The following is a 12541-nucleotide window of genomic DNA, read 5'->3' on the forward strand; positions in this document are numbered from 1 at the left end:
AGAGACCCAAGACCAAAAGAAAATTCTGCTATTGGAGGCCATGAATTATCTTTTCAGCATATTATTATTGTCTTGTCTGAATATTCTGAGTTGGAGGCTGAAGACCAACCCATCAGATTGGCAATCCAAAGAGACAGCAGGCATTTGCAGCCACAAGTATGACTCTGATTCAGATAACGAGGGGCCAGATTTTGGCAGGGTACCAAACCTGAGAACATGCCAGCCACTATGAAGGGCAGAGCAGAGGTAACCTAGTGCTGTATTAGAGCAAGGCACCCAGTACCAATTCAAGACCCTCCCATTTGTCCTGTTGTCAGCTTCTGTAGTATTCATGAATGTAAAAATGACTTTTATAGCCTACCTCAGATCCTGGGGTATACACATATTCTCCTATTTAAATGATCTGTTCATCCAGTATTAGGTGTGTTTGTCACCTTGAGTTATTTATAAAAATAATAAAGGTGGGATAAAAATTAAATAAATAAATTGATTGAACAGGGAAGAAAAGACATTTAGATCACAATGCAGGTCCTTGATTTAATCAGTGAAAATAAGAACATCTTTGAATGGAATGTAACCTCTTTTCAGCCTTGCCCAACAAATGAACTTTTCTAGTGATCATGATGGATAATGAGCTTACTGAACTATATAATAAATACTCAGTCTAATGAAATACGTATAATCCATCTGAACACATAGGTGCTTGGAAAGGCAACAGCATGCTAGGATGGACTAAAAGAATGATGAACCAAAGAGGAGGAAAAAGATCAAATATGACTGATAGATAAAAGGGTCAAGAGTCAGAACATGAACTTCCATCAAGAAGTGTCCAAGGACAGCTGGACTCATTCCCAAATTGTCTTCTAAGTTGTAACAATATCCTTGATAAGATTGATGAAAACCAGCTAGCCAAAGTCCAAAGTTATAAAACAGGAAATGAAAAGAGGAGCTCTGGATGTAAGCTGGGAGAAGTGTGTTGGGATGTACATGTAGAGCTTCTTCACTGTATAGATTGTCAATTTGTTTGCTGCTTTTTGCCTGCTGCTTCTCTTGCTATATTTTCTACATTGAAAATCTTTCTGAAATCAAGGAGCTACAAGACAACTTTTGGTAATTCTCTGATTACTAATTTAGATAACTTATCTGCTTACATTAGTTGGGAAAATCATGTTGATTTTGTGTATCTCTAATTAGTTGTGATGGAATTGAAAAATTTACTAAAGGGACAATCGTATTCCAGCTTTGATTAAATAAACCAATGAAATTATTGTACTGTGTACCATTTCCTTCTGTGTTGATTGCGCCTATCGGGAACAAAAATTCTGAGAGGGGAGAGAAAAAGCTGTCTATGTTCTCCCCCTCCCAACACATAGTATAACATATCTTGCCTTTATTTTCAACCTTACTCAGTTTTTTCCTTCTACTGAATGTCTACTGGCTTGTCATTCTGAAACTGGGAAAGGAGATACTCCTCCCACAGGAAGCAACCTCAGAATCCTTTCTAGCCTTGTCTCTGGATCCCATGGGGATGGATAAATGCTGTAGCCCTATCAATGTGTCACTCTCACTTTTCCTCAAGCTGGGAAGAAATGCTAGATTCAATACTGCACAATTAATTTTCTCTACATAATAGAGGACTAGCCACTCTTTCTAAGGAGTGAGCCCCACTGAATACATCAGGGCTTGCTTCTAAACAACAATAAATTGTATCAGAACAACGGCATTTTAAAAATACATTTTATTTTTAGCTAAGCATATGTACCATATTAAAACAGAAGCAACAATAATAGTCCTTGATTTCAGTATCCAATCAATTCACCAACTATTTTTCTAAATGGTTACAATGGAAATGTATGAAATGAAAGCTGAAATTACAGTGTTTCATCTGTACCTTATAAACATAAGACTTCTTTTCTTTTTCTTTTCTTTTTAGTCTAATTTTGCTATGGGACGCTTTCCTAGCACTTGGAGGAAGTGTTATATGCTGGATTTTGGCTTGGCACGTCAGTTTACAAACTCATGTGGGGATGTCAGACCAGTAAGAAATTTTAATTAAACTTTTAAAATAAATAATACCTAATTCAGTGTGTTAACATGATTATCAATATGAATTATTTAATCAATATATTTTTCAGCATGGTTTTAAAAAAGCAGGCTTACAGTATATAATTTTGGCAGTATTGTAAAGAAGAAGATGCAATCATGTTCTGATTTTACCCTGAGCTATTGTCATAATGTGGAATCTTAAGCAATGCTTAGAAAACAGTAAAAACTTAGCTTCTGAATACTCTGTTTAGGAGGAGAATCAGATTTCACCTGACGAATATTAAAAATACATAAATATACAATAAGTATTTTTATTACATGGGTTTTAAAGCAAAATTGATATTGGTCTTATAAAGTTCTGGCATTCATTTCAGTTTTTGGATACCAAGAAAGTGGATAGGATTCTCTGCAGCTTGAGGTCAGCTATCTGTGGCCTGACTATCTGCTCTACCTAGTTCTTTTGGGTGGTTGGAGTGTGTGCATGGCTGGTTAGATTAGACAGGAGAGAGACAGAGAGACAGATAGATTTTGGAGAAGGGAACATCCCGACTGCCTTGAAAGAAACAGTGGTGTACCTGCTCTTGAATAAGTTCTCTCTTGGTCCAACCATCTTTTTTTTTTAGATTTTTTTCCCCGCCTTTATTATTTTTATAAATAACTCAAGACAGCAAACATACCTCATACTCCTTCCTCCTCCTATTTTCCCCACAACAACAACCCTGTGAGGTGAGTTGGGCTGAAAGAGAGTGACTGGCCCAAGGTCACCCAGCCGGCTTCCATGCCTAAGGTGGGACTAGAACACAGACTCTTGCACAATTTTGCCCATTCTGGGAGTCATGCCAGATAGGACTGCTCACAGAGTGAATCACACAGCTCTGAATCCAGTCCTCAAATTGAATCAAGTGTCTCTGCATAGTTCTATAAGAACCAATTTAGTTATTTCTAAGAATGAAAGGAACATGTAAAAATTAATTAAGATTCTTCCTTTGCTTCCATGGTCATAGATTTGAGACAGCTTTGAGATACTCTCTAGCTTAGGGTTTCTCAACCAGGGTTCCATGGAACCCTAGGGTTCTGCAAGAGGTCACTAGGGGTTCCCTGGTAGATACAATTTATTTAAAAAATTATTTCAAATTCAGGCAACTTCACATTAAAGAGGTAAGTTTCAGACTTTATTTTCAGTTTAAGAGTGCTGTTAATGCATATATACAGGCCTACACATGAAATGAATATAATAATTTTGTAACTTCTGGCCTATATTTGAGCCTGAATGTGCAGGGGTTCCCTGAGGCCTAAAAAATATTTCAAGGGTTCCTCCAGGGCCAAAAAGTTGAGAAAGGCTGCTCTAGCTAGTCACTTATGTTAGGGAATAACTTCTCCCAGCATCTTGACAGTCTTCCAGACTGGAATTGGGATTCTTACTTTCACCAGCTACAAACCTTATTGGGAATGCAGTTTTCCATCCACTTCAGTTAATTCCATGCAGTCTTCCATCAGCTTCTTTGACAAATGTAACTCAAGAGTTGCAAAGTGTCCTTGAGCTTCTCTGGGAAGAAATATTAAAGTTTCTTTCTCTTTGTTTGACAGGCAAACTATTAGGTAGAAGAGTGAAAAATGTGTCTGCCATATCTTCAGGCAATAATAACAAGCCTTTGATTAGAAGATCCTACAGTGAAGCAATATAGACATAATTTTGTAATATTATGCTTCCATTTTATTTTCATTTGTAAGCTGCTTGGGAATTTTGATGTGTATTGTAGAAAGAATGTGTACTTTTCAAAAATAAACAAACTACTATGTTCTATGTAACCCTGATTAAAAGTGTGTTTGGAGGCTATGGTTGGTGCAAATGCCAGTGCAAAAATTTTACCTTCAGAATGGATAAATATGCCATGGTGTAGGTCTAAACTTGAGCTCTTACCCATGTCCAGTTGGATTCACTTTGCCAGGGTCATTCTAGATGTCTGTTCTGGAACTCCATCTCCCAGAGCCCCTCAGTAAACATAGGAGGCCCCTGGTATTGGCATACCGGGAAAGGCCACCTGGGAGCTACCTTACTGAGGGCTTTTGTCACCTCTGTCTTTCAGAGGTTAATGAGACCTTCAGCTGAGTTGCCTTGCAGATCTGCTGGTAACAAATTGGATCCATAAGGTGCCATAATACTGGACTCCGCTGTGTAGAAAAAGGAAAGTGGCAAAACAGTAGAATAACATCTGATTAAGTAAAAATTGTTTTAAGTTATATAAACTGTGATCAAGATATGTATGTTTGTCTTCTTAAATCCAACTTATATTAATACTTCGCAGCAGAATCATTAAGTTAAAGAAGTTGTACATTATCAGCAGAGAGAAACTCCAAAGCAGATAATCAAAATTATTCTTTGTATCATCTTTTTTTCTAAATAGTTGTCACTTACCAACTTACTCTGGAATACAGACTCTTTTTTTTCCTCTCCTCTCTTACATTGATAGCCCCGAGCTGTTGCTGGTTTTAGAGGTACAGTGCGGTATGCATCAGTCAATGCTCACAGAAATAGAGTGAGTATTAGCATTTACATTAGCCTGAATATTTAATAACTGAAAATCATGCATGATGTGTCTGTCATAATTCTTCCTTTTTCTATATTTTTCTGTTTGAATTATAATTGGAAATAATACTACTTGAAATATCAAATGTGTTCACAAGTAGACAATGACTGCATATGATTTAATAATATAGTTGAGCTTTAGTTTAAAAAATGCATTACTGTTTTACTGTATTTGTACTAAATGGAGGTTTAAATCAAACCCTGGCTATCTGAATGAACTGTCTCAAGCGAGCTCAATACCTACCAGTTTACACTGCACAAAAGACATAGATACTGAAGGTGCCTACTGCTTTGACTTCAGTGGCTTTGGTCCTGAGCACAGTGATTACTGTCGCTCCAGCATATCTACCTACTTCAGCCTCTATAGCCCTCCCTTCTAAATACAAAACAGAAAAAGGGAAGAAACCATCTTCTTAACATGCTTTGGAAGTGCTGCCATCTAAGCAGAGGAAGAAAAGCTTTGCTAACCTTTCTCCAACAACTTTACAAGCGTCTAATGAGGACTTCAAGAAGCCCAATATAGAAGTCATTCATTTCACTTCCACTGGACCTATTCTCTTCAGTTTAGCAGATTGTCACAGCATGGGCCGCTTCTGTTGCAAGAGAGATTGGGCAAAATTAACCTTTTTAATAAGAGATTGATTTTTGCTGACAACCAGATATCAGCTGGAAGATCATGGGAAATCTGTTGATTCATTTATGTCTGATTTAATGAAATCTAATAAGGCCTTTCAGGGTATTATGTACTTAAAATATCTTATTGATCCAGTTTTTATATGTGATGATAATTTGAGATCAAGAAGAAACCCTGTTTTCTTTTATAGAAGATTATCAGCTAGATATTAAGCGGGCCTATTGCATTTCATCGTTTCTATTTCTACAGTTGATAAGCCTTTTGTTTCTCATGGGAAAACTAAGAACTTTCTTAGATTTCCCATGAGAGACAAAATTGTGGAGAAAGCTCAGTCATCGTGGGTCAATGAATGGGAAAAAAGTCCTGTATTATGTTTTGCCATGTTATATTAAGGATGCCCAACAATTTACAAAGGCATTAGGTACAGCAAAAAGCTTGAGAGAAGAATTTTAAATATTTTATTAGATAAAGAAGTCATTTTTGTTCTCAAATTGTTGTATGGAGTCATTGTACTGATCATTTCACAGTCCTGCAGAATTAGAAAAATTCTTATGAAAAATTCCTGCTTAAACTTTATCTTGTACAATAGTGCTACTGTCAGTCAGGCTGTCAGTTTCTAATTAGATAACTGTTCGATGTAGTTGAACTTTTACAGAAGGAAAGGGTGATAAACTGCAGCCCTTTTTGCATCTGTAACTAACCCCTTTTCTTCTTTTCCTCCTGTTCTCCCCCTCCCCAATTCTCTCTTTGCATAGCTTGCGTCCTATTATTGCAGTGGTGTTAAGATTTCCTTTATGTGTGTCATTATTCACATGTTCAGATAATGCAGTATTCTTACCTATATAGCTTAGTATTCTGACATTGGATTATATTGAATAGGACTGCAAAATAAGGAAGGTTAACATGCAGTCTCCTTTATTTCTGTAGGAAATGGGACGTCATGATGATCTTTGGTCTTTGTTTTACATGTTGGTAGAGTTCGTTATTGGACAACTGCCGTGGAGGAAAATTAAAGACAAGGTTTGTTCAGCAATGCAGCAATTGAGATATCTTGAGGATCAACTAGTCGTGAGAATTAATTTCAGCCATAATGATAATTTAATTTGATAATTAGTAACGTACATGAGAGAAGTTATTTTCATTGGAACTTCACATGGCTGTGGCTTAATCCTTCTGACTACACCTAAGATCCTATCCCCATATGTTGCCATTAGAAATCTTAATACTGACCACAGTATGGGTGATAGTGGTGGAATTATCAGGTTTTAGCTAGGAAGATAAGGATTCAATCAAGGATAGGGAATACCCAGTCCCTGAGCTTGTGAAGCTCTAAACTGTGTCATTGTTTTATTTTGTTTGTTTTGTTTTTTGGTAGACTGTGGAGCTTTCTCTGTGTCTCTAAATTTCACTGTCATTATTGCAAAACTTGATGACATAGTTTTCTGCCATTCTGAGATAGGAAACATAAAAACGGTAGCATATACTCTAAAACAGACTTAACGCATACACAGACAGAAATTATGGCTTAACCAACCTCAAAATCTAGGAGATAAAAACTCAGAAAACCTGAGTATAAGCTATGTTTCCCCCTTCACAAATGTTAAGCACAGTCATCAAATGTTTGAACACTCCAGATTTTAATATAGAGATCAAAAAGACAGGTTTTAACTTTTACTGCACACATAAGTTGGGCAGTAATAAGATGGGCAGTAATAAAAATTTGAATAATAAATAAAATAAAATAAGTTCAAGTAATGTACATAATTATATTAATTCTAATGTATTTAAAATTGTGAGTAAATATTTGTTGTCTAGATAGAAGGTATGGTAACTATTTAACTTGTCTACTTTTAGGAGCAAGTAGGCTCTATAAAAGAGAGATATGATCACCGGCTGATGTTGAAACATCTCCCTCAAGAATTCAACATCTTTCTAGATCATATTTCAGCTTTAGACTATTTTACTAAACCTGACTACCAGGTATGACTTCTATGTTATGACTTGCAAATCTTCTTTCCTTCTTATTATTTTAGTTATATTGACTGTGTAAGTCTTCATTGCCTGCTTTGAGGAATTATACGTTCCAGTCTACATTTTGTTAAAATCATATTAAATTCATGGTATATTAATTTTTTTTGCCATTCCTAGTTGGTTATACTCTAATTTGAATATTGGCTTTCTATTTTTCTATTTCTATTTAATTGGTTTTCTATTTTTCTATTTCTATTTAATATTTTTGATTTTTGATTTTTTTTTTGCTTTGAAAGATTTTCCCTGTAAAAATCAGAGTATAAATCTATAAACAGTAATCCAAACACAATATACATTATCAGAAGTAAATTTGTACTACAGCAAACTGAGTGAGCTGCTATCATAGTACTGAGTTGCTGTCTCACATGCCATTGTAACAGCAACAGAGTGGTGAACTTGGCTGCCTGTTGAAGCAATTATACGGATGACATTGAGGGTGAGAAGGAATGAGAATATGTAGTAGCACAGAAGAAATTCACTTATAAATTCACTTTAGTTTTTTTTCCTTCTGGAAGGAAAACTCTATTTTAAGTCCCTGTTATATTCCTGACATTCATAGGATATTTATGTGTCCCATATTTTTCCTATTATCTGGACATGCAGCAGCTAGAATTCTTATCAGCTTCAATGGCACTGAAGATTTTGCCTAGTCTGGCAATGAAAAGTGTGCAAGAAAACAACAAGGCTCAGAGAGGACTCCATAGTTCAACCCTGAGCTACAAATATTCTCTTCAGTTGGTATTCTTATAAGCAATACCAAGAAACTTACAGATGAGGCTGTTTTATTTAGAAGATGAATAATGGTAGTGTTTCATTTTATCTAATAATAAATGTATTATGTAGATCTTGTATAAAGGTCTGCTTTCAGACAATGTCAGAACAGAATTTTCAAAAAGTAGTTTGAAAAAATAACTGACACTAAATATGATTAATTCCTTTCTTTGTTTTTATAGCTTCTCATGTCCGTCTTTGATAATAGTATGAAGACTTTTGGGGTGACAGAGAGTGATCTGTTTGACTGGGAAAAGAGTGGGGCTGATGGTTCTCTCACCACTACCACCACTTCAACTACTCCTCAACTACATACTCGTCTGACCCCAGCTGCAATAGGGTATTTTGAATAATTTCTTTGGATGTTAGATGAATTAACGGTTCAAGTTATCAGTGCTTTTTCTTTGGTTACCAAGTGCTGTCCAACAGAATAAGCTTCAGTTCTTTTTACCGTTTAGCAAGGAAAATTGACAGGTGCGTCTTCATGGATGATAGCATTGCAATTATTACAGAAGCAGATATCATTCCTTCGTAATAAGATGCTGACAAATCTTAAACACCTATCATAAAATTTAGCAATCTCATGTTAAGATCAAGCATCTCAGGTTAATTAATGGATCAAGATACAACATTCTGTGTCAGATATTTTGAACTGCAGCTGTTGTAATAATTTGCATTTGGCCATTTTGACTACAGTAAGATTGATGGGTTTAAAGTATTTGGAAGGCTTGAGGTTGACTACCTCTGTTCTAAATTGCACTTCATTAAGAAAAGGAAATGGTTCAGTACCAGTTTAAAGTGTAGCACTTACAGTTAAGTGACTGTTTAATTATAACTCACCATAATTTGCATTGTAATCTGTAAGGATGCTGGTATCTAGTGATTCATGGTAACATAATAGTAGAGGTAATAAGATGGTAGATGACTATATACTGTCTTTTGGAAGAGAAGGGTCATCCCCAAATTGGTGTCCTCCAGAAGTGTCAGGGAACATTCATTCATATATTCACTCATTGTGTTTTCTCTTATATATGACACATAAGAAAAAGGGATAGGAGGGAATAAAACAAGTTTAGGCATTAGTTCTTAGAGTCACATTTCTTATCCTGATCAGCCAGGTTGAAAACAGTTCAAGTGGCATGATGTATTTGGGAAAAAAATTTAAAAAGTCGATCTTTATTAAGCAATTCATTCCAGTGGTTATTATTTGGTGACAGTTGAGAGAAAACCAGAGTACTTTCTCTTCTGTTCCTTATTCTAATGGAATGGCATGCTGGCTGTAAATTATGACACCTTCATAAACAAATGGAAAGCTGGAAGTTAGGGAAGATTGCTTTAGCATTACTGAAGTTACTACTGTATTTCTAAATTTGAAGATACATTTAAAATTTTACTTTCTGCAATATTTCTAATCATTTTGGTTAGATTAAAGTGGTTAGATTATTTATTGCTTTCCAAATTAGTCCTTAAGGTCACACAGTACTGACCTTCTAATCTTGTTTTCCTGTGTGATATGACTGAGGAAGATTCAGAAGCATATACAAACAAAAGGCACAAAGCATGTATGGTGACAGGCAAGATAGTATCAGAACTAGACTCCTGGGGTCTTTAGTAGCTTGCTGTTTGCATAAAAATATAATTCAGAAATTGGGAAAAGCATCATATAATGCATGTTTGCAAGACCTACAGATCTTGAACACTATTGCTATAGTGTAGTCTCCAGCACTGGATTAGAAATATTTATGTTTGCATGTTCCTGTTATTGAGATTCTCTCTGTTATCGTATAGGATGACATCTAATTAAAGACATTTAAATTGTTGATCAGTTGATCAATCTAGAAAATCTGCATGTGCATAACAAAATTGTTCTTGAGATTTCAGTGGGTCTGACTGCAGGTTTGTGTGATTATAGAGTGCTTGGAGATGTTTAATATCATGTCCTGCATTTCTGGTAGACAGGATTAATTTCTGTTTTCCTTATCAAGCCAACTCTTCTTCCTCTTTTAGAAAAGGACTGGTAAGCGTCCTAACTCTGCATTCTGTCATCTAAGGCAAAGAGGAAAATAGCAAGTGCCAATTTAGAAGAGTAACTGGGATATCTTCAGTATTAATTTTTACTTTTTTTTTTTGGTATAGAATTGCTAATGCTACACCAATACCAGGAGATTTATTACGAGAGAATACAGATGAAGTATTTCCTGATGAACAACTCAGTGATGGTGAGAATGGTATCCCTACTGGAATCTTACCAGAAAAGTTACCAGAGTCTCCTGGACATCGTCTTCAGGAAAAGGATGTGTGGGAAGAAATGGATGCTAACAGGAATAAGATTAAATTGGGCATCCATAAGGTAAGTATTGCAGTTGAATAGATAATAACATACTTTTTCTCACTTCTACAAGTTAATATATAGCTTATGTTTCCAGCAATGGCTAATTAGGTATCCATGAAAAATGAATAAACAGAGTATGATGAAGAAAACCACTTAATTTGCCCCTGGCACGTGGTATACATACGTACGAGCATAAAGGTTTCATTTCTAGTTGTTGATACTGCTGCTGCAGATAAATACATAGAATAATATTGATTTGTTTCTAAAAATCATGAATGTTTCAGTGAATTTCTTAAGAGAATGATGAAGTATCTTTGTCTTAATGTAGTGCTAAGTAGTCTTAGTCCTTTTCTCCATACTGTTTATAGTGCTAATCAGAATATTTGGTTAGGAATTTTAATATCAATGCATATCACATTATAGATACCTTAACAACAGAAGCCTTATTTGATTGGCTCTTTAAAACCTATTGATTTCAGCTTTATGGTCAAATTGGTATCTGTGGAAACGTACAATATTGTAGATTTCCCCACAGCTGGTAGTACCTCCTATGCTGATAACATGCTGTGGCACCTAGGATTGGCATATTGGCTTTTTATTCTTTCCAACCCATAGAATTCTACTTAAACTTTTCTATGTACAGTTTTCTATGTAAAGAAGCTTTACATGGTTTCTTTACTTAGAAAGTATGTAAAGGGGCTTGTGATTCTGTCTATCAGCGATATAACTCTCTGAGAACTGAATAGAACCTGGCCCAATTGGATGCAGTGAGAATAGTCAGCAAAAGAAAGATCAAGTTTGAATTTGAAAAAACAGGCTAGATCCGTCTTAAGGTTGTGGAGAAAAACATTCCAGAAAAAAATTCTCCCTGATTTGTCTCTGTGGAGTCAAAATGCTGCAACTGTTCCATTCTAAGCCCCCCCCCACCTTCTCCCTCCTGCTCTGTGCTTCCTACTGTGCAGTAACATATACAGATAATACATACAAACATATGCAGATGCAACATGAGTGGAGAGTTGAAACACACACTCACAGATACACACACACACACACACACTCCTTTGTTCCACAGAATTAAAAACTGGCCAGTCCTATGGCTGCTGCTGGTAAAGGGGTGGGAAAGAATTCTGGAAGCCATGATGTGCATGTGTTCCCTAAATTGTTTGAATGAAAGATTAAACTGGTTTTAGTACACAACCAATTTTTCATCTCCTGCTCCCTGGCTCACAAGGTCCCCTCCACTACAGCCATGAAATAGAGATTAGAGGCTGTTGCTTCCTTTTTAAATTAATTGAAGTTTAGTGAGTTGTCTGAAATCTAACTGGCTAATCTCAACTATGGTTAATCATTTTCCTCAATTAATCAATGAACAAGTATAATGTTTTTGACTTATTTGTTTAACTGGGTTCTGTTTATCTAGTTTTAGGACTTATGTGGGAAACAGATAATGTTTTAGGTCATATTTATGCAGAAATAATGAAAATTCAAAAGGGTTCATAAACTTTTAAGCACCATTGTATCTCTCACTGATTTTTTAAATAAGCATATCACCTACTAACAACTTTACTTTTTGTTTTTATATTGTCTTTTATATTAAGGCCATGAATATAATTATTTTTCCCAGTATTCTGTGCTGATACTTATATAATAAGGTTAAACCAAAGAGATGAAAATGGCCATTCTGTTTGTTGCCCCTATATATTTGGGGGGGGGGATGTGTCTAATTAAGCCTAGTTACTGCTTAGCCTGGTGAATATAATTGGTTAATTATGGAATTAAACTTATTCCATAATTAACCTATTGCCCATAATAATTTTTAAAGAAAATTATCCCACTCTTGTCAAATGCTTTAAAAATGTTTTTAAGCTAGTTCAAAAAATAATACAGCTAGTGGAGTTTTGATATATTTAGCATAGTACTACAATATTATTACTGAGTTCACTATACCCACTGTGTGTCTTTTAAAAACAAATCCAGATAAATCAGGAGAAGCCAATTACTTAAGAATGTGTTTAATTTTTAGTCCAGAAATTCAAATCATGTTTTTGTATGTTAATTTATTAGTGCAGTGCACTTATACAATGACATCTGTTGAAGATCTTTGCTTGATTTAGACATAAATATAAGTTAAATTTATAAT

At 35.3% G+C, this 12541-nt stretch overlaps 1 protein-coding gene across 1 annotated transcript in view; it reads left to right on the forward strand.

Moving 5' to 3' along the window:
• Nucleotides 1-12541, forward strand: part of TTBK2 (tau tubulin kinase 2) — an 89984-nt gene that overhangs the window by 51047 nt on the left and 26396 nt on the right. Inside the window, exons 6-11 of the mRNA XM_063289878.1 lie at nt 1934-2038; nt 4518-4583; nt 6195-6287; nt 7122-7247; nt 8252-8409; nt 10206-10419. Coding sequence (XP_063145948.1) covers nt 1934-2038; nt 4518-4583; nt 6195-6287; nt 7122-7247; nt 8252-8409; nt 10206-10419 — 762 coding nt within the window. The remainder of the gene's footprint in view (nt 1-1933; nt 2039-4517; nt 4584-6194; nt 6288-7121; nt 7248-8251; nt 8410-10205; nt 10420-12541) is intronic.

Source organism: Candoia aspera, chromosome 1 (assembly GCF_035149785.1).
Source record: "Candoia aspera isolate rCanAsp1 chromosome 1, rCanAsp1.hap2, whole genome shotgun sequence".
Lineage (NCBI taxonomy): Eukaryota > Metazoa > Chordata > Lepidosauria > Squamata > Boidae > Candoia > Candoia aspera.